General features: G+C 39.8%; 4 protein-coding genes across 5 annotated transcripts in view; 1 reads left to right on the top strand and 3 right to left on the bottom strand.

Annotated features, from left to right (window-relative positions):
- The window catches only part of sik2b (salt-inducible kinase 2b), a 42,017-nt gene extending 39,387 nt beyond the window's left edge, over window positions 1-2,630 (bottom strand). For both annotated transcript variants that reach the window (XM_020654259.3, XM_065960731.1), the window contains exon 1: window positions 2,081-2,630. In XM_020654259.3, the coding sequence (XP_020509915.1) occupies window positions 2,081-2,218 (138 nt within the window). In that variant the 5' untranslated portion in view covers window positions 2,219-2,630. The remainder of the gene's footprint in view (window positions 1-2,080) is intronic.
- Window positions 2,631-3,406: 776 nt separating this feature from the next.
- laynb (layilin b) lies at window positions 3,407-9,537 on the bottom strand. The gene is made up of 7 exons (XM_020653971.3): window positions 9,041-9,537; window positions 7,733-8,039; window positions 7,356-7,513; window positions 6,630-6,674; window positions 5,928-6,005; window positions 5,648-5,765; window positions 3,407-5,397 (listed from the first exon to the last, which is right to left on the bottom strand). Exons 1-7 carry the CDS (start codon window positions 9,111-9,113, stop codon window positions 5,088-5,090), a joined length of 1,089 nt encoding a protein of 362 aa, XP_020509627.1. The 5' UTR covers window positions 9,114-9,537; the 3' UTR covers window positions 3,407-5,087.
- LOC109999496 (zona pellucida-like domain-containing protein 1) lies at window positions 9,282-20,260 on the top strand. Its single transcript, XM_020654554.3, has 11 exons — window positions 9,282-9,410; window positions 17,171-17,288; window positions 17,445-17,671; window positions 17,970-18,160; window positions 18,309-18,381; window positions 18,462-18,559; window positions 18,660-18,743; window positions 18,836-19,007; window positions 19,466-19,565; window positions 19,657-19,680; window positions 19,790-20,260. The coding sequence occupies exons 2-11, from the start codon at window positions 17,195-17,197 to the stop codon at window positions 19,945-19,947; spliced, it is 1,221 nt and encodes a 406-aa protein (XP_020510210.1). The 5' UTR covers window positions 9,282-9,410; window positions 17,171-17,194; the 3' UTR covers window positions 19,948-20,260.
- zgc:162608 (uncharacterized protein LOC100037332 homolog) lies at window positions 20,194-22,252 on the bottom strand. Its single transcript, XM_065960732.1, has 3 exons — window positions 22,054-22,252; window positions 21,876-21,969; window positions 20,194-21,760 (listed from the first exon to the last, which is right to left on the bottom strand). Exons 1-3 carry the CDS (start codon window positions 22,130-22,132, stop codon window positions 20,929-20,931), a joined length of 1,005 nt encoding a protein of 334 aa, XP_065816804.1. The 5' UTR covers window positions 22,133-22,252; the 3' UTR covers window positions 20,194-20,928.
- Window positions 22,253-22,447: the final 195 nt, after the last annotated feature.

Here is a 22,447-nt window from a genome sequence, read left to right on the forward strand (position 1 = left end):
AAGGCTGGCTGATACCTCCATCCCGCTGACACTAGTCTTGATCCTCTAAAGCATATTTAAAGTTAGCACTTAAGATACAAATGTGTAGTAATGGTTGTTTTGATATGTTGAACACTCTGTTATTAACTCCCTACCTACAGTACAGACAGGTGTGCAACTTGGCGATAAACCCTATGAAGAAATCCAAATCTTTTAATGGCACTCCTGCTAAAAGTCGAGGACCCTGGGGCATAGAATTTAAAATAACTGTCAGGGATTACAGGTACTTATCAGGAAAGATGGGAGATAACTGATTACATTGTCCACAATATCACACACACACAACAAGATTTTTTGTGATCTCTCTGGGCACAAGGTCATTTAAGGACAATGGGTTGCAAGGGAATGTAGCTAACACAGAGTAATGATTGCAGAAAAAACGGGGTTATGCCATGATCAGAGATGGACCTTGCACAACAGGCTGAACAGACAGATCCACATGGAAATGGGCCAGTACAGTGTGAACCCACAAGCTGCAGCGTACATACTGGGATGCATGGGTCAGTGTCATAGACAGGGAAATAAGTGGGGGAAAAAATTGTCTATGCATACATTTGTAAACCTATCTAGAAATATGCAAAAAAAAACCTGAACTGGAATGCATCTTATCTGCTGTTTCATGTGTCATTAAACTCTGTTTTTTCTTTACACACATGCTCCAGGCTAACATCTCCTTTGCCCTGGCAAATCCTCAAGGCAGATGGCATCACACAAAGTTGATAGCCGCCGGCCTCTCCAGCTGACCTTGGCTGCTCTAACAAACAGCCCAGTTCTGGCTTTGGCTTAGCCAAGCAGCTGCAGTGGCCTCTCTGTACCAAACCAGTGGCCTGAAAACCAGCGAACACATGCAGGTATTCAGTCAACCCCAATATCACATCGGCTACTGAAGTTAGAGCATGCATTCACATGAGGTTAACAATACATGGTGGCAGATAACCTGACCAGATTAACCCTTCCCCTCTTCACAGACAATAACTGGATTACCATGATAAGAGTTTTAACATCCATTTTCTTCTCGTGTTATTCATTAAGCCTCCCACGGGCCTCTGTCTGGATGATGCTAATCTGCTTTTCTGCACGTTCAACGACACAGAGTTGGAAGCTCAAAGATCAAAGTGTACTTTCACAAGTTTCCCGGGCCTATTTCTTCTATCTCTGCTTCTGTGTCACACAACACAGCTTATTCACACACGCACACACACAGACACAGACTGCACACTTTCACATTGAATCCCTGTGTCTGTGGTTACAATAGAAAGCCATGGCACGCAGTGGTACTGTTCAAGAAAGACCTCAATGTGAGGCGCTGACATAAAGTACTGTGGTCATGCTGCATCGCCTGAGAGTATGATGCACTAGTGTTTGTAATACCAAACCATCTCCAAACTAGGCACAAACCCCACAGTGGTGTCAGTGGGTTTCTGTCTGCATGCATGCGTGCGTGAGGAACACTTTGCTTTCCAATTACAGAGATCTGGCTGACACTTCCTGCTCCTCACAAAGCTCTTGGCACTACAAAAACCACTAAATCACATCATTATTTGGATTACATAACAAGACCACCGACCCATGCTGCATGCCCCAGAATCAGCAACATGGGGCTGTTTACAGCAGCCAGATTTTTGAGTTTAGCACACTGGCACTGTCTGGGTCACAATCACCGAAACTAGTACAGGTGTCTAATCCTGTCCTGGTGTAGGAAATAAATGTGTTCACAGTTTATGTGTCCCCAGCAAAAAGCAGCGCTGCTGGTCAGACCTCTTACTGGCAGTGATGTTGGCCAATGGGGGTAACGTGCAGTCAGTCATTGCTCCTGTAACCTGCAGGATTCAAACACACCAGACAGTCGTTGCTCCACATTGGAGCAGCAATAGTGTCGGGACAGTTCCTGATCCAAGTTTCTATTAGAGCTCGATGTGGACAACATTACGGTAATGGTGTGAATATCTGGGGTGTCAACTAGTGCATAAAAAGTTATGTAACTCAGCTGAACAGTAGCCCAAGTTAGCTTCCAGGCTAACTAGTTCACAGACACACTCACCTCGGTCTTGGTTATACGATGTCGAGCCAGCTTCACGACAGCGAAATTGCCCTTTCCTAAAGTGCGCTCGATGTCGTAAAAGCCTACTCGGACCGGACCCCGGATCTGCGGTTTCTGGACACTGTCAGCCATGACCATGCTGTGCAGACTGGGACTGTTTAGTGGAAGAGTAGGAGGGAACCAGACGGAGCAGGGGGACACACGGGGGGCTCACCCGGGCAGCTACAGATAAAGACGAAAGGAAAACAAACCGCCCGCCGATGCCGCCGCCGCCGCCGCCGCCACCACCGCCGCTTCTGCCGTGTCCATTAAAAATAGACAAAGTTGATTTCTGTGTCGCCCTGCCAGCTTTAACGCCAATGTGGAGACATTCTCCTGTCAGTGTTGCGATACGAAGCAGAATGCCATTTGCTGAACCCGGGGGGGGGCTGTCACACACCACGTTCTCCAGTACAATAGAGGTATATTATTTCAGCCCGAGGTACCTCTATCAGCTACAGAGCACACGAGTTGACTTGCAAAGAGGCATCATGTTCTCTGGTTGACGTGTATTGACGTCAAAGCCATGGGGGTATTTGTACAGGGGGCGGGGCTACGGAGCCGCTCCACACTTCAGTGCCAATTGGTTGCCAGGACAACGAGACCCACCTCTTACGTCAACCGGTAAAATTGCTATTCCGAAATCTGTTTGCTCGCCTGCCCTTCTTGATTGCACGCATAGGTAACTTTGAAGTCTTCGCCCTGCAGGTGTTTAACAAGCTTCTGTCAGCTGCAGAAAGCAGGGTTAAATGTATTCTACATCGGCCTGAAACTCCCCTCTTTAGTCGCTCTTATCTTTTCCAATTATTAATAGCTATAAAAAAAAAAAAATCTCACGTTTAAACATAAAAAATGCCACATTTTAATTACAAATAGGACAAAATACATACATTACACAGTAAAATTACGTTTTAAGATTTAGACAAAAATGTGCGATGCGCATCACAAATATAGTATAAAGGTTTATAGGCTAGTATAAAGTAGCCTGTATTTAGTAGGCCTATATAACATTTTATTAAATGTAGGACTTCAAATGTTCTTGAAATGATATCAGCCACAAAGACATTTTGGTCAGCTACATAACAGCACCATCTGCTGGTAAAAAACAAACAGTATCTTAAAGCAAGGCTTTTTAAAAATGTTTTAGTCCTATTTGTTTTTTTAGAAGCAGTTACTACGTTCACATGAAATGTGACACACAAACACACTTACGCTAAACATGTGTACAAATTGAATACTATTTCAATATCACTGTATAATTCTTCAAGAAGGAATGCAAATGCAGTATCCTGTAAGCAAAGTTTATTTGACACCCACAAACCACGTCACGTTTGAGTGACAATTCACGTTCACACCCAGCAGTCATTCTCTCAAGCATTGACAGTCAAACACATAGCAGTGGATTATTGAGCAGGCAGGCAGAGCAGTGCTACGAAGGCCTCTATACTGTCACGCATTGACTTCCTGAATGTAAGAGTTCCAGATGTGCTTTTGGCATTTCCTGTCTCACATTCTCCAAGAACACACTCAGCCTCTCCTTACTGGGCTTGTTACAACTTTCCAAAACACAAACCTAACAGCCCACTCAGTAGACATTCAGAAATAACACAGGCCTGTTTTGTTCAATACTCTATATCTGTGCTTTTCACAAATATACAATGCTGGCATATTCTTTTATAAGCAAACACTGACGGATGAGTCCATGATACTTTCCAAACCCCTACAAAGATCAGTGGGAGGGTTGAGTATCGCACACAGTGAGGTGGACTCGGTAAAGCCCACAGCTTTGAGGTTTCGTGGGGTCAGCGTCAAGAGTTCTGTCATCAGTGTTTTCGCATGTCCTGTCCTGTTCCCTGACATCAGAGTCCAAACAGGAAGTCCTTCACAGGGCTGACAACACTCCCCATGTTTTGTGAAAGGGTCAGTAAAGTCCTCGGATCGGAAAGCTCATCTAAAGGACCCAACAGGATCTTTATAGTCCTTGTGTCTCATATGGTGACAATCTACAATGGCAAATATATACCAGCACTGCTGACTCGAGTCATTTCTACTTTTTGAGCTCATTAAAGCCTCTTTGATGCCCAACCCTCAGTCTAGCTGGAAAGTTACATAAGTTGTCACTATCTCTGTCTTGCGCCACCACTAGGTTTACATTATTGGTTGTAAGTTAGCTGTACCAAAACGTATATTATGAACTGTTGGGAACATAAATGTCATGTTTTTGATTACAATTAATTACAATCTGTATTTTCATGTGTTTAGTACATTGATTTATAACTTAAAACCAAACACCACTGATATTACCATTAGCCTTAGCTAAAGGAAACTTTGATTTACGTGCTGATTAGCATCATGCTAAACTAACTAAACCTACAAGGTGAATATGGTCAATATTACGTATCTGTTAAGTGCTTCCATTTACAATTTATAACCAAAACAATGAAATCACCATCAATCTTTGTGTTTGGAGCTAACTGCTTTTGTAGACTAGAAACCAAAAACAACAAAGTTCCCATAATAACTGTTATTATGTTTACAAGATGATATTGTGAATGGCCAACATTTTGCTTCAAGTACTTTTTTTGTATAATTTCAGGCTTGCAGGACTACAATGCAGTGGGAATATTTCCTTTAAAAAAAAAAGATATTGCAATTTTTATTTAAACCATGTAGTACTCTTGTACCCAAAGGCGTGCCATGCATAGACTTTTGTGGGAAGTTCTCCTTAATATGGAGCCATAGATGGTAAGAAGTTGAGGAGCCCAGTTTTTATATTAATCTGATGGCAGCATAAATGCTAAATGCAGCACTGGATAGATATAACAAGTGTCCAGAACAACAAAGCCACCCAAGTAACCAGCCAGGTATAAGGGATGGAAAAACAGTCTGCTCCTCTGTCTAGCCTGATTATACTTATTAGCTGGTGTGAGATTAAAGGACGCTCACAGGGACCAGATGGGCGTGAACATTATCCATAGATGTCATTTTCCACCCACCCAGTCTGAGCTTTGCAGGTCTCATAGATGTCATTGGTCACAAAGCCGCTCTCCCTGTGTGTGCATGACACATTCTCATAATCATCAAAATGGCAGTCCTGAGCCAGAGCAAGGTTGTACTTTTTTATGATGTCTGCGGACAAGCTGCTGTCCAGAGCAGTGTGAGGCAGTTTGGTAATGTCACTGAAAGCATATGGTCCTTGTATAGGGCAAGGTGATGGTGTTGATGTTGATATCCATGGTTTTGATCTGCCTGGGTAGCTTTCTGTGTCTGTCTTCTTCCTGAATATAAAAAAAACAAAACAAGATTAAAGAGCACAATCTAGTTGAAGTAACAACCTTACTTTCTTCATTTCCCATGAGCGCAAAAACTCAGTTTATACTTAGAAAATAGCTGAATTATGTGTGATATTCACAAATAATATTTCATATATGTTCTACAAAAAATGCATACCGTGTATCTTGAAACATAATGTTTTAATATGTAAGTACATATTTAGGGAAATAGTACAGTTTTTTTTTTTGTTTTTACCTCTTAGCATGCTGTTTGTAGCAGAACAAACCCACAGCTGCAATCAGCAGCAGCACTAGAGCAGGAATAGTTGCATAAAGGATGTAGGAAACATAGAGGGTGTTGTCTGAGATAGACACTGCCAAAGAAAATAGATCAAATTCATTTACACATCAAAAGAAAGAATATTATTTCACATCATTTTGTTTTAAGTAGTTGTTTTACATATAAAAACACACAAGTGGTATTAACTCTTAGAATCATGAACACAGTATGTTAGTTTTTTCTTCTTCTCTCTTACCTGATGACTCCGGGAGTCCTATCTTTAGCTTGTCATCACTTTCTGTAGTTGAGTGTATGTTTGGCCTCAAAGATGGAGCTGAAGCAATTAGAAAACATAAAGATCATCAGATAAATGTGACAGGAAAAAAGATAATGCAAACATTTTTTTGTATACAGCAACCATAGTTTTAAACATATTTTACCCAAACAAACAATTATAAAAAATGTATTGAATGATATGAGCTTTTAGAAGTATTATGGATTAATATATGTCAGGTAATGTGACTGACTGTTTCAATTTCCCTTGTTTTAAGTCCTTGTTGTTAGATCGTGTTATCAAAGGCAGTTTCAGCAAAGGTTGCCAATATGAAGATTTGAAGACGGTATGAGATTAAAAGTGTTAAATAAGTTTTTGCATATCTGTTGATCAAATTCCTATAACAAGGTTTAATCCTGAATAACATCTATCTTTAATTGGAACAGTGAGATGTTTACATGACAGCATACATATACTGTGCTATACAGCATATGACCAATGGATTAAACAACTTATCCCAAATATTGATACGTTTTGGCTTGGAGAACATTATATTTACACAAAGGACAACAACAAACTTAAAATTAAAAGTATTTCGGGTGAGTAGGAATGTAGCACTTTGGTCTCTTGTTCCCTAAAACACATCATACAAAGACATAATGTGGGAGTGGTCATGAGTTGTACCTGCATGTGTGGTGTTCTCTTCCTCAGTAAATACTGCCACTTTGTCTGCAAAAGATACAGAAAAGTGATGAGCTGGGTCAGTGGTTCCCAAACTTTTCAGATCGCAATTGAAAAAAATAAGGGGGCAAGAGACAAGAGACCCCCACTGTCCCTTGAGGTGGTTGGGGCTTTCTAACAGCGCACAGCCACACCCTCGTACTGATAGACCTATTTTAACACTAGCAACACAAAATAATACAATAGACTAAAAACAATACAAATGATATCATATAGTGTTTTATTGTAAGAAAGACCTAAAGCACTTCCACGAATAGACTGTAGCACTGAGTAGATGTACAAAACTTCATAAATAGACACACAGGTGTGTTCATCTTTATGTGTAAAGAGCAGCAGACAGCTAGACTGTTACTGTCATGTGCAAACTAACATTTTAAATACTTTTACATATTCATTTAATTTTCATTTCACTTTATGATGTGGTTTCATTTAAATATACATATATATATATTTTGACAATAATGAAATAAATATACTGTTTTCAATCATTTACATTTATATTCAGGCTTTTGGGGGGGAAGGCTTCTTGCAACCCCCCTTTTGGGGGCTTGTGACCCTCCATGGGGCACCGAACCCTATTTTGGGAACCAAGGTCAAATTAAATCAAGAGCTCTAAATGCTGAACAATTTCCCAGTATACAGCACAGCATATGAGATCCACTGGCTCACCTTCTGAGTATTTGCAAACAAAGTTGTTCTTGGAGTTGCAGTTGTCGTCATTCCACTGAAACAGGAAATGACCTTCTTCGTCAGGTGGTGCAGAGGGCTGGTGGTACAGGACTGCACACATTTCAGTACCGCATGATGGCTCGTCCCAATGCCAGTTCCTGAAGCAAACAGAGGCACAGTTTTACACTATATCGGTATTTCTCTTTACAAAATACTTGCTATGGACTGAGACATTCCATCATTTCCACAAGGCAATTTTGAATCCAGTAATTTTTTTGAAGTCAGCTGACAACAGCCTATAGCCACTGATCATTTTTGTAACCCCTCACACTATTTTCATTGATGTATTTGTTTACAAATAAATAAAAGGGAAAGACCTGAACTTGGCCCTGCTTCCATCCAGCCAGTAGTACTGCGAGGGGCAACCTGGGCTTTTGGTCCCTGCCCTGTAGCGCTGCGAGCTGCGGCGGAGTCCGATCCAGAAGTCACCATCTCCGGCCTGCAGCCTTTGTATGAACCTCTCCATAAGCTGCTGCTCACTCTCCGATTCAATGCTGAGCAGATCGCCGCCATCCAGCCTGCAGGCCTTCCTGGCATCCTCAAAGGTCAGCCTCCGCCTGCTGTCCTGGATGTAGGACACCTTGTAGCATGGGCGCTGTGTGCCGTGTCGACAGATCCTTTGGGCTGGACAACGAAGTTATCACCAGGAAAGTAACGAGAAGATACAATTTTATTTTTCTGGAGACTCCCTGTAGCACCCACATGACAAGAAGATTTCAAAGATCTTACAGTGTGATGGAGGTTCTAGGAACCATCGTTTTAAGGGTTGGATCACTTTGCGAGAGAATTCCTACTACTCTGCCAAGTGGTTAGAATAAACATCCTGATCCTAAAACTCTTAAACTATTTTATTTGACATAACTGTGTTTTTATTTTTGTCCTGTTGCATTAAGAAAAGTGGATTCTGTAAAAAAAATAAATAAATAAAAAATAGGTATGCATGCACATAATTTCCTATTTGCTGGTGTAAACTATGATTTTTCAGTGTCAGTCATAAAAGCATTGATGACAGTGGTTAAATGGAATATTCCTACAGTGGTTAAATGGAATATTCCTATGAAATATAAGCAAAATTACTACTTTACCCAGTAGCTAAGGATATTCAAAACAAGATATGTTTCCGACTTCACAATTCTATTTTAGCTTTTGATTTAACTATGTACAATTATTAAAAAAGGCTACTGTTAGCCCTTCGTTATGCGGTTTTTAGATTGTGATATTGCAGAATGTACGCACAACAATAACAGCAGTTTCCTTCATGTTAGAGGTCTGAGAAGCAGACCACGTCACGTGCTGCTCTGCTGCGTTTGAATGCAGCTTGATTATCGCCATAATGCCACTATTTTATTGTAAGCCTTTACTTTAGGCGTCTGGTTACCGTGTTTAAGGGCTACTGTAGTATTCACCTCATTACATTAACTACTTAAGTAAACATGAATGCGAAAACCTGCATTTAAACACATCTCAAGCGAGCACTGCGAACTTAAAAAAACAAACAAAAAAAAACTTCTGCGTAAAACCAGAGAAAGTCGAAGTCTAAAATTTCGAAATAAAATAGCTTACATAAGGTTACAAGCTCTCAAATAAGTTTAAAAAGGGAGTTTTCTTTCTGTCGAAGCTCTTACCAATTATATCAGAAGCGGATCCAGGGTGGAAGAAAACGGCGATTAAAGTGCCAAACAGCGTCATACAATCCATATCTACATGTTCACCCGAGTGTGCATGAAGATTTCCCCTTCATCAAGTCTTAACTACTGTCTTCAAGATAGAAAAGTTTTTTTTGTTTTTTTTTTTAACCCGAAGATAAACACAGACAAATGATAGAGGAGCAGAGTCTGTCCAGTCAAAAGTGGGTCGACTTCGGAAGGCGTGCATATGGCGTCTGTCTGAGGGATGAAAAAGTGAGGCAGTCCAAGATTTTTTCTTTAAAAAGTCAGAGTATTGTTGCCTTCCAATGGTCTCTTTCTTCTCTACATCTAAAACCAAACAACTGAGGTATGAATTTATGAATTTGAGCAGTTTGTCTCTTCATTCTACTTATTTTCCTCCAATTTAGCAAAATCCAATTCCACATAGTAATGCCATTATAATGGCTTGAATGGAGTCTTTGTGCAGACATTTGGCTATCATGCTTTCTTTATTAAAGAATGAGTAGCTCTCTCTCGCTCTCTCGCTCTCTCTCTCTCTCACTCTCTCTCACACACACACACACACACACACACACACACACACACACACACACACACACACACAGAGTGATTGAGTGGTGTCTTGGGACAAACAGCTCTAAGGAGAAAATGAAGCGAGAAAACAGAAACAGACTCAAGGTTGACTCCAAAAACTTAAATGGTCTGTGTTGAAAGTACGACTGAGTTTTTCCTTTTCTCTGTCAGAGAACATGCTGATCTGGTGTGATATGAAGTTTATGAAATACACATGACTCATGTGGCTGCTGATGATAACAACAACTAAAACAAAACATCCAAATATCCAGTAAAGAGATAAAGCTTCAAGCATTTCGAAGGAAACAAACTCAGAGCACACTGAAAACATTGAGCAAATGGACACATTGCAAGGGCGAAAAGAGAGATAGAGACGTGAGAGACACAATTAGGAAAGAGTGAGAGAGAGAGAGAGAGAGAGAGGCCAATGGAACAGGAAGGCTTGCAGAGGAGGAAGAGGAAAGGATTTTTTTCCACACTTCCTAACCATTGCTGTGTTTTGGTGCCCAGGCATTGCTGCATCGTTTCCAGAATATGAATGATTGTGAAAGTCTGGAGCATATGTGTTTGGTATGCAACAAAAATAAATCATTTCACACTTAAGGTCTTATTCATCGACCTGCAACTTTCACTGACAGACTGAGAGGCTGACACATTAAATGAGGACCTGCTTTAGTGTAGTGTAGGATGCCAGTAATTCAGTAGTCGGACATGCCATGTCAGAATGCACAGTTAATGTTTTTGCAACTGATTCAAGCTAAAATCAATCAATGCATCACACTGCACCTCTGTAGTCATGACAGACATTTTAGCTGTGATCATATAAGTCTTGCCCTCATATTGTGGGATTTGAGTAGAAAAATACTCATATCTATACTGTTAGCCTTTTGCTTTATCAAGACAATATAAATGGCCATTGATTTGATTCGGACCCCAGCCAAAACATCATAACGTCATGGCCTGATCATTACTCTCATTATGCATTGCATCCACCTTACACAAGATGAAGTACGTGCCTGTTCCAGAAAGACAGTCCAATTGTCCTCCACTATCCATTGCAATTTCATTGTATATATATATATATATATATATGCAAAAATTGATTATTTCAAACTCAAAGTGATCCCTTCCACAAAGGTCATCCCATGATTAAGAGCCTGCCTGGTGTACCAAAGACTGAATAAGCCTGCTGGTTCAACTGATGCCAGTTCTCAGACCATTATTAAACATTGTATCTGATGGAGTGGGCCACATTTATCTTTACCTTTGTGCTATGTTTTAAAGCCAAAACCAAACAAATGGACCTCACTTTGAACTACGACATACCACCGCTACTACTACTAGTCATAATAATTATATTATGATCAAGTTGATCAGAGAGTATAAAGCATTCTTTTATGTTTTGCAACTGAAGTAGAGCGTACTTCTCTATACCTTTCTCTACAAAAGCTGATGTGTGAAATATTTGTTCGTAAAAAAGACTTCAGGTGTTGCTGAGGAAATCTTGTGTGTTCTTCTCTCTTATGGTTATTGATCCACAATGTTCATGGCTCAACACAAACTTTTAGTTCTTAAAAAGCTTTGAATGGGTTAAAAGCGTAATGGAGGAGGCGCTGAATAGCCTAGTGGATACAGAGGCTATAGTCCGAGTCGCACCGGCTGTAGGTTCGAATCCGTCCTCGCTTCTTTGCTGCATGTCATCCCCCACTCTCTCCTCCCAACATTTACTGTCTCTCTCCAGCTGTTAAATCTAACAAAGGCAAAAATTCCCCAGACATAAAACTTTTAAATAAGTGTAATGGAGGTGTGGTAATAGTAATTCATAGGGCCCAGTATTCCTGGTGGCGTCCCTGCTGTCCTCTTTTTAGGTCTCTCAGGTCTTCCATAACTTGTTCATTGCAGCCAGTTATCTGCAGTCTGTGTTGTTAAACTTAATTTTGAAACCTAGTGGACAGTACATGGTGAAGATACACACAGATGAGGATTTAATTTTAGATGAATCTTATATAACAATACATAAAGACACACACACACATAGAGATCAAACTACAGCCTGCAGTTTATCTTTCAACAACATCCATCACCAGATGACCTTGGTAGCAGAGTCATAATCAGCAGTTCCTCTTCATGGAGAGGTCGAACAATCACAGGCTGTTTTCCTGTGTGTAGCTCTGTTGTTTACTTCCTGGCTTCAGCCCATCTCTATCTGCCTCTCTCTGCTGGTAACACACATGTGTCTGTCATGTGGGATCCTTGTTGTCAGACTGGGCCTCTACAAGCTTCTTATGTGTGACCTGGGATGTTTTTTTCCTTGTTTTGGTCTTCAGGTCATTTGATTATTAGTTGAAGCATGCACATGCTTTAATGTGATGAAGAGCTGTGACTGAGTTTAGCAAACACATAGCCAACGTTGAGCTTTTCAGACATCATAATGAGTGTGTTTATTGCTCAGCAACGGTCAACACAGAGAGATTATTTGTACAGAACAGGAATGTTTGACTAATTTTCCAGCAGGACATTCATGTTGACTTATACAAGTTTTGTATGGTGATTTAACACTTTCAATGATGCATGTGCATGTGTGATGTGAATTTGGTGCTGCAAAAGGTTCCAGACTTACAAGACAACAACCATAGACTGTATCAAAAATGCACGTAACCTCCGTGACATCATCCACTGGTTTTTCAACGACTTAAAGGGGACATATTATGAAAAATCCACGTTTACAGTGTTTTTGAACATGTATTTGGGTAACCGGAGAGTCTACACACAAAATGTGAAAAAAAATCCATCCATTCCTTTGTTTGTAGTCTGCATAAGTCTTACAACACCGAGAAAAATGCTCAGTTTCAAATCTGCTCAACTTGTGATGTCACAAGTTGGATTCTGGTAAAAAAAAGAAATCTCCACCTCCAGCCTAGAACATAACTTTTGCGTAGGTCGGCCATTTTTATTCTTGCTACAGAGGAGTGATATCTACCAGTAAAACTCAGGAGGGGGCTCATTGCATTTAAAGACACACGCACCAAAACACTCTGTACATTTGAGAGCAATTTGAGAGCAAACCTCCTCTGTTGCTTGATTCATGTTATATTTTTGACCAAAGCACAGCACAGATGTTTCACTTAGACCACAGGGGACTGTTTGAAAAGGTAAAAAAGGGGTATAATATGCCCTCTTTAAATGAAGCCTTTTTGAAGCTAAACACTCAACCCCCGTTAGTTCTATGTACAACACAGAAAGCCTCAATATTTGTACATTTTGCACAAGAGAAACATTTCACTAACAATACAGACAGGGTCAACAGGTTATGTTCAGTGACTGAATTGGCGTTGTTGATGGCTAGCAGACAGACCGCAGGATCTACCTGTAATACTCCTCATACGTCAAAAAATCAACTCTTGTACATGTCATGAGTGGAAAAGGATATTGGAACCTAACCTGGTTTTGGTATCAACATTTTTATTTTTGCTGTAAAATTGGCCTTTTTAAATTGGCATAATGGGGATTTTGATCAACAAATCAATACAAAAAGAGAACATTTGAAACACCACTGTATAAATACATGAATTAACAGGCTACTCTCATGGGAGGGCCTCTCAGTAGACTTCTCCCTCAGGATAAGAGCAGACACATGTTCCCATTATCCCACCTGAGCCAAACATTCAGCCAACGGGTTCTCAATAATATCTGTTAGGCTGTTTGTTTCACTCTCAATGCATTACATGCAGTTTCTCTGTGTCAAAATATACCCTGGACTTGCATTTACTACATTGCAATCAAACAAAATACAGCATGATTGCACAAAACTGAATAAATCCAACCTCTTCAAACTATTTTATAATACAAAATGTATTTGTTAAAAATCTATTAAGCCAACTTCAGGGCACAGTTCTGTTCCTGTTCGGTGCAGAACAAGACCTGATTTGGTAGCTTTAGGAGATAACAAGTTGTATGTGTCTGCGTTGATTTAAGATTATCTGTTATTCTTCTTACTGGATGTCTGATTATTCTTCTGGGAATCAAATATAGAATGCCTGTCAATATGCTGTCTGTTCATTGGGGAGGAAGTTGTGCCCCTTGGCTTTAACTTCTCGACAAGTGCAGATAAATTTGGCCAGCAGAGGACACCAAACTACTCATGAAACATGGCTGGGAAGCAAAAACCGCATTCACTTCTGAACAGAGTTAGTCAAATGAAAACAGTGCCAGAAGGTTATATTGACTCAAGAATGGTCTTTGGGAATCCCCTTTTGATGCTTTATACTTGTACTTCGCATTTCAGATGAAAATATTGCTCCTTAACTCCAATACATTGATCTGGCAGATACAGGCACTTTTAGGATTGTATGTAATTCATATAAAACACAATCAATCAGTAAATTTACAGTTTTGATAATTTTCTTGTTTTAAATTGTTCCAGTAAAGAAACATTTAGTTTCAGGTTTCTTCATCTACAGTATGTAGGTGGTCCATAATAAAGCATTTCTCAAATTGGTCCACATCATTTTAGTGTTCCTGTTTTCCTAATGTCTTCTCTGTAATAATTATTAGAAGAATCTAATGTATCATGTGATCACTTTAGAAAGGGTTTGAGCTCTAGGTTGGTAACAACAGTAAAATGCTTTTTGCACAGCATTGCTAAACAATCCCCTATTTTCATTTATAGTAGCACACTAGTGACAGGTGAAATCTTTCTGCACAGTGAGCACTTTTACTTTAAATATTCAAAGTAGATTTTGTGAATACAATTCAGTTTTACTTTAACAGTAGTTAAACTTGAAAAAAATTAATATTTTTAATCGTGCTCCATATGGATTTAACTGTTTCTTCTGTCATTGGATTAAACCAACTGATTGATGTTTTCTCAGCAAACGCAATTTAAAGTGCAAAGCAACATTTGCAAGCAGTATTATGTCATCAGAGGGAATTAACTCATCGATTGCTGTGAAAGGAAGACATTTTTTTTAAATGCAGGCAATAAAATCATTTTTAGAACATATTTACTGCACAGTTAGTTCCCTATGATATTGTATATTTACTCCTCGAGGAGTCATTTGCTACACTAATTATCTGCCCTTTTGTACATGAATGCCCCACAGAGTACAGTAATGTCTCCAAAAAAGCTTCCCAGTGTATCCTCTTTCGATCAAAACTAAATCTGTATCCTGCCCTGGGCCTTGTTTGCATTGTTTTCTAATGTTGATTGTATGTCAGAGACCACCACCACTTGAGTTCTGTTGTGTTCGGTTCTATATAATCTATACTCATGCAGCCAAAACTTTTTTATTTCTCGTTTGTACTGTCCTTTTACATTAATGAAATTTTTGCTTTTAACAATATCAACATATTTAATTAGCTTATTGAACGCAGCAACATTGTTGGCCCACCAATAACTTTCAAAATACCTAAAACTTCATATATATATATATATATATATATTTTTTTTTTTTGTAATTAATCCTTTATTTTTTATTAATCCCTGAGGGGAAATTTGGGTTTACACTCTGTTATTTATAGGGACATGCTGAGATGTCAGAGTGGGGCTGCTACACACTGCTATGCAGGGAGCGCACCAGAGCAGTTGGTGCCTTGCTCAAGGGCACCCCAGCAGTGCTCAGGCACCTCTCCAGCTACCAGACTGACCGGGACTTGAGCCGGCAAACCTCCGGTTCCCAACCCAAGTCCCTCATGTACATGGTTTTCACTGTGGTGCGGCAATCTGTCATTTTGTTGTGTTTTTTTCTTTGCTTTAATTTAAAGGATTGCAGCCTCTGTATTATGGGGTACCTGCTCCACAAACAGAGCTACACTGGCATAATATATACTTCTATATTATATATATATATATATATTATACTAAAATCTGTCATGCTATATACTGTGTTATTAGCAGTTCTGTTGTTTATGTAATACATGGGTGCTCTGTGGGTAATCCTGATCCATCATCGTATTGACACGTGAGTATTATTCTCCAGACATCTCCGTACAAACATTATTTCTGACCCCGCAGCCAGCAGGATTACATGAAAAGCGAAAGGGGAGAATGTGATTATGGGTTCAGAAGATTGCCCTGAGAACTGTTTCCAAACTGGTAATGTGGGACTTGTAATCCTGGGACACAGACGAGGTCTGAAGACATTTGAAAAGAGTGACGCGTGTGTGGATAGTGTAACAAACATCTTCTCTCACCATGGGCACTTTGGGTAAAAACACTGATGCTCCTTTTCATTCTTGATTTCTGAGGAACAATGGGCCTTCTCAGTTGAGCTCTTACAGTTGTAGCCTTTAGATAATGTATAGAGAAGACCTGCAATGCAAGTCTATGGAGACAATAGAGGAGAGGGTTGACATGCAAGAGAAATTAACAAAGGTCATTCCTTGTTGGCTGAAGACTTTATAGCTTGTGGCAAACATGATCGGCTTTCAGTCATGCATGGTGTCTCATTCTCCAGGTGTAAATCTTTGAAATAACACTCTGTACTCAGGGATTTTTTTTATATCTTGGAAAGTTAGCTTTTGTATTTAGAGAGTTTTTCAAATTTTCTGTTTTGAACAAGGAGGCAATTCATTGGGAAGCTGTTTGAAAATGCTCTTATTTTACAATAATAACAGAAATTTCTCTTTCCAAGACAGTGTTTTAATTAATACTATTAGCTTTTAGCTTTACAAGTATACAGGACCTTTAATAACGTTGCCTGAAATAGAAACCTCTACTCCCAGACTTCTTACACCATCCATACATTGGTTTAACTGTTAATGTCTGTATGTCTGTTCGTTGTCTGGTTGTCTTTTTGGTGTGTACTTTTATGTCACTTTTTGTAGTGCAACTTAACCTTTAAAAAAGAAAGTAATTTTCACTGAATGTCCTGAAAATATGAAATTTGGAAGAAATGTTTTGTTGTATTATGTCAATATATATAGAATTTCTTTAAACCATACTTCTCATATAGCCTGGCTTCTTCTTATCCAAGAATACATTTTGATGATAGAGACCTCAAACAGCAGTCACAGTTAACCCAATGGATCTACGGCAAATCCCACTGTTACACTGATATGCTCTGTATACATCTGATGCTGAGCCCTGCCGAAAGCTGCTGCTGTCTAGAGTCATGGTAGAAACTTGGAGAAAGTATGTGTATGCATGTGTGTATACATTGGGGTCTATAATTAGTTGAAGGGAGGACTTGGGAGTCACACCTCTAAGGTTTTAGGTGTCTTCAGACTATCTGACACTATAAAAGCTGCACTGCACGACACCTGCTCACAATCCAGCTAAGGTAAGACCATCCTGAGGTTGTCTCATTTAGATATTTAGTATGTGAACCTGCATCAAGGGATAAGGCTTTGGTTGAAAAAAAACATTGAGGTTTCAGCTAATGAAAACTAACAATATTAAAGTTAATCAAGATTATATTTTTTTCCACAGATAGTTGCTTGCAATTTGTGCATTGCATTCAGATGAAAATGTTTCATGTTTATTTTTATTTTTTTTATCATTGTTGATATTATTTATTTCTCTGTTTTATACAGGACATTGAACCTTCTCCAGACAGCATGACTCTCCCTCTTTGTCTCCCTCTGCTGGTTGTTCTCCTGCAGCCAGCACTGTGTCTTTACAACTGCTCCTCTGTGTATGAGAGGACCCCAGGTAGGTTTACTTTCACTTTGAATGATGCTTTATTCCCCTCTGCTTAATGTTATACGCATGTTTTATTATCTCTATCTTTTTTGATTTGATATTTTAAATTTCTTTTAAAAAATCTCGATATAACAACATTACTCCTCTCTCTATTCCTCTTTCAAGTCAATTCAGACCTGACAGTTGACTGTGGCACGAACGTGATCACCCTGGAGATTAACCTGTGCACGGCTCAATGGGCCGGCTTCAATACCACAGACCTGGCTCTCAACGGAAATCACAACACTTCAGACTGCCTCGGCTCTGTTGACACAAGTGTGTACCCTCCAATCATCCGTTACCAGCTTCCTGTCAACCACAGTCAGGATAACCCCTGCAGACAGTCTCTGCAGGTAAGAAAGTAGCTACTGGAAGACATTTAATGATGTTGATTTGACCATATTCTGACATTGGCCATTTTGCTCTGACGTCATGCTCAAGATGGTAAGCTATGGAGCACAGCAGTTCATCTTTATAATTATAAAAGTGTTTAACCTGCCACCCAGAGCGTGACCACAGAAAAGTGACCGCAAATTGAAGATGAAGAATTCTTTGCAATTTTGGGGAGATATTTACACAACCTGACAAGTTGTCCCAAGTGGCTTTGTAGATGGAGGTCATGTAATTATTTTGTTTTTTTTTCTTGTTCAGATAGTCGATGAGGCCCCAGACCCCACAGGTCCCTTCAGCAGCTTCTTAAGCATCCAGTCGGTTATAATCACAGGGTACATTGACACACCCAAATCTGACCAGGGGCTGATCAGCTACTTAACAGACCTTTACTATCACTTCTCCTGCCGCTATCCGCTGGAGTACCTAATCAACAACACACAGATTGTTGCGTGAGTCCACCTTAAAAAACACTTTGACACTTTGAGAAATATATTTCAATTATGATCATTTATGCAAGTTCTACATGTGTACTGTTATTATCTGAGGAGACACATTAAATTGGTACACACAGTAATTTTCTTCTCCATTTCTTCTCAGCTCTTCAGTTTCTGTGGCAACCAGTGATAATAATGGCACCTTCATCGATACACTGATGATGGGTGTTTATAATGTAAGAACATGCATTAAACACACCACAAGTATTTGAACTCTTTATTTACCGATTCAACTCTGCATGTTTGGTTCATCTAGGACTCGGACTACATGTACCCATTAGTGGTACCTTCATCAGGGCTTGAGCTACGATCCAGGATCTATGTAGAGGTCAAAGCTGTTAACCTCACGGGAAAGTAAGCAAATCCCCATTACTTGTTTTGAAATTAAACGGGGCATATTTGTTTTCTTTGTTGAGTTCTACGGTAACTCATTGATCCGTGTTCTTGTTTTCAGTTTCCATGTTCTGCTGGATCACTGCTTCGGTACACCCAAAGCATATAACATGTCACAGACTGAGCAGCACAACTTCTTCACTGGGTATGTCAGCTCATAGCGTAACTTCCTGCTGTGGAGATCATTTCTACCATGAATATTAAAATGTATCTAAATAAGTCTACCCTTCACTATAGCTGTTCATTGGACCAGAGGACATTTGTGACAAGCAACGGCCTCTCCAAGGAAGCCCGGTTCAACTTCGAGGCCTTCCGCTTTGTTCAGCACCGGGACAAGGCCAAGTCAAGCATCTATCTGCACTGCATACTAAGACTATGTGAGCCCAGTAAATGTCAAGAGCTGCTCTCTGTAAGTTGGAACGTCAAGAAGAAGTGACTCTACTTTACAGTTATATGCATAAGAATGAATATGTAAGATTTGAAAGACTTGTGATTAAAAAAAATTCTTGCAGAAAAATAGTTCCTGCATCTTAAAAGTTTAAGAAAATGAATATCTAGAGATATAATGTTCATTGTTTCCTCAGTGTTGAGAAGCACTTAATAAACATTTTTTTAGCAAACAACAATTGCCACTCATCACTTTGAAAAATATGTGGTCCAAGTAGAAAGATAAGTGTAGGGGGAGTAATAGGAACCAAATCAATCCACAGACAGCCAGGGCACCTGGTTTGTCTTTTCTTTTATATCTATACTTTTTGTAAAATAAAATTTAAAAAATCAGACATTTCTCACACCTAAAATACATGCTGAAAAATGTCACATCTTACACAGAGATCAAAGTAACCTCAAGTGTCTCTTTTTTTCCAGGGCTGTAACAGCAGAAGAAGAAGATCTTTGACTCCTTTTGGAGAAGAAACCAGCGACTCTGCCACTGTTTCAGTCGGACCTCTTTACACTGCCAACGAAGGTGAGATGAGACCCAGACCCAAAAAACTACACAACTGCTGTGCATTTTTTTTTATTTGTTCACTTATTTCTCTTTTCCCACTCCCTTATAGACCGTCCATATGCAGCTGGCTTCAGTGAGTATATTGATCACATTCATCATTCTAGAAATACATCTTTATATCTTGGATGTTATGACAACGACTCATAAAGTAATGTACAACAACCTCCCCCTGCGTTCATCAGGTAATAACATGGCAGCAGAGATGGAGGATGTAAACGTGACGGGCCTGGTGGTAGGGGTGGTGTTTGGATCGGCTGCTGCTGCCCTGCTGGTTTTGGGGGGCTGGTTCGCCCTGAAGAAGTTTTATTGGGTGGGAGGATTACCTCATGCTTTTGACTGACAGATCAACAAGCAAATCCTCTTTCTTGTATAAATCCTTTGGTCTATTATTACCACATCTGTATTCTGAAGTCATTATATGAAGGAACAGTCAAACAGAAACTATGGTTCATTGAAGTCAATTCACATGTGATGTTGTTAATTTGATTCAAAGCTCCTGTGAGGATTTTATAGCTTGTTATCAAACAGACTGAAATTAAAAGTGTTGTCTCTTCATGACCTTTAAAGGAAAACAAGACCATCAGCATGTATATAAAGTTATTTTTAATGTCTGAAGCTGCAACAGTTTAGTGGAGTAATAAACCTTTTGTACATTTTCCACAAAAAAGATTCTCAACATGTAATATCATTTTCTGCTGTAAGACAGCAGGATGAGATTTAACCCCAATTTACTCTTATAAGAATCAGCAAAGACTGCTTTGTCCACAGAGAGCGCCAAAATCTACACAATCTGAAAGTTCCTCACAGGCGCTTTAAAAATATGTATACTGTATACCCATATATATCGATTATTATAAACATACATTTAATTTGCCATTTGTATGCCTACTTGTATTTTGGTATCATGTACAGACTCTTAATTGCATTGATAAAATATTTTTGTTCTCATTCAAATCTTTGTAATGAAAATCTGATTTTTTGCTATGTTTTTTACGGAATAAAAATTTACTTTGAAATCCGATTTTGATTGTGTTTTTACACAAACAAAAAAGACACTGGTACACTATCTGTATCAACAACTTTTACTTTTACTTTTAAGCATCACCTTTATACACACTACAGTTCATATATACTGACAGCAATACATTACATTTTCAGAATGAAACATATACATCTACTTAAAACCAAACATTCAGAAATATTTACAGGCTACTTATTTTGAATGTACAATGTCAAACAACAAACCAAACTCATGAATAAGAATACCAATGAATGAATCACTTCAATGAAAAGGGTAGTTGATTTGTAGTTTTTTTTGTGACTACACTGAGTGCAGAATGTCTTGGATCAGAGCAGAGAGTTTAACTGAGAAATCTTCCTGCAAAAAGCTGCCTTGCTGTATGGAGGAAGAAGAAGAGGGAGACAAACTGGCGGCTCTGTGGAAGTCCAGCTCCTCCAGACCCAGAAATAGCTTCTCCATTCGGGCCTGAAAGACTTGGCCCTGCAGGGCTGCATTCTGGCAGAAAAGCTCCAGACTGGCTGCAACTTCACTCTTGTGAGGAATTGCAGTTTCTAGCAGAGCAGCAAGCTCGGTTTTCAGAGTCCCAACTCTGCTCTGTGCCTCCGCCCTCAGTGAACTCACTTCTTGTCCCAACCTGGAGCTCATTTCCAGCCCAAGATCAGACTTCTCCTCCTTCAGATGTTCCAGCATCCTGACAGCATTAGTCTGGAAGTCGGTAATGATGTCAGTCAGCTTGGAGCTGCTGTGCTCCAGTGTTTGGCTCATCCAGCTGAAGGCTTCCTGGTAGAAAGCCTGACTGGCCTCACTTTCACCGGCTGCCTCAGCTGTCTCCAGGCCCTGCAGGTAGAGGCTCAGCTGGCCACACAGATCTTGAGTGTTGCTGCTCAGGGAGCTCTGGAGTTGCTGAGTGAGAGGGGCCAGGCGCTCCCTCATGCTGGCCAGAGTGGAGCTGAGATGAGCCGAAGATGGAGACAGTCTCTTGTGCAGCTCGGCCAGCTCTTGGCGCAGACGGGTGCGCAGACGTTCAGACTCCACATTGAGTTTTTGTTGCATCTCTTCTGCAACAGGGCTTTTGCTCTCATCATCTTGGCTGTAGAGGCTGCTGCTGTCTATGTGGCTCTTGTAGATGATTCTAAGAAAATACAGACGAAATGACTTACATTAGAAAGTGTTTTTTTTATAAATTCTCTCAACATTTTCTTTGACTGAATGGATGCAGGTTTCTTTAAGGTCTTAAAACGACTTACTCTTCACTCTTAGTGAGTTCAGTCTTGTAAAGAGCCTGATTGGCTCTTGGATCAGTCCAGGTTGCCTCTCTGGTGTTATGTTGAATGGGGTATGCTACAAACGGAGAAAACACACATGAAAGAAGGAAAAACTTCCAATACAATCTCTTTTAAACATGCATTCAGGATCACTGCATACCTGAAGTTGTCAAGCATGACAAGGCAAGGATCACAACTTGTAGATACATTTTCATTTTTTTCTGTGGAGGGAAATACATCAGAGTTTTTTGCCCATTAATCGACTAAATACTGAACATTTCAATGAATTATCTATAATACCAAGACAGAAGCCATAAAGGTAAATATATCTAGAGAAGCTGCTGGCCTTTACCTGGGGATCAGAGGTCTGGAGAGTGAGTTGTCTTCCAACCGGACTTATAAAGGCCCATGTTATCTGAGGGGCTGCCCCAAACTCTGCCTGTGTCAACAGTCAACACGTGGAGGGTCACGATGGTGACAGAACACAAAATCTTCACACGCACACACGCACACACACACACACACACCGTGAGTGCTTGCAAACAGCATCCACT

The sequence above is a fragment of the Labrus bergylta genome, chromosome 11, assembly GCF_963930695.1.
Source record: "Labrus bergylta chromosome 11, fLabBer1.1, whole genome shotgun sequence".
Classification (NCBI taxonomy): domain Eukaryota; kingdom Metazoa; phylum Chordata; class Actinopteri; order Labriformes; family Labridae; genus Labrus; species Labrus bergylta.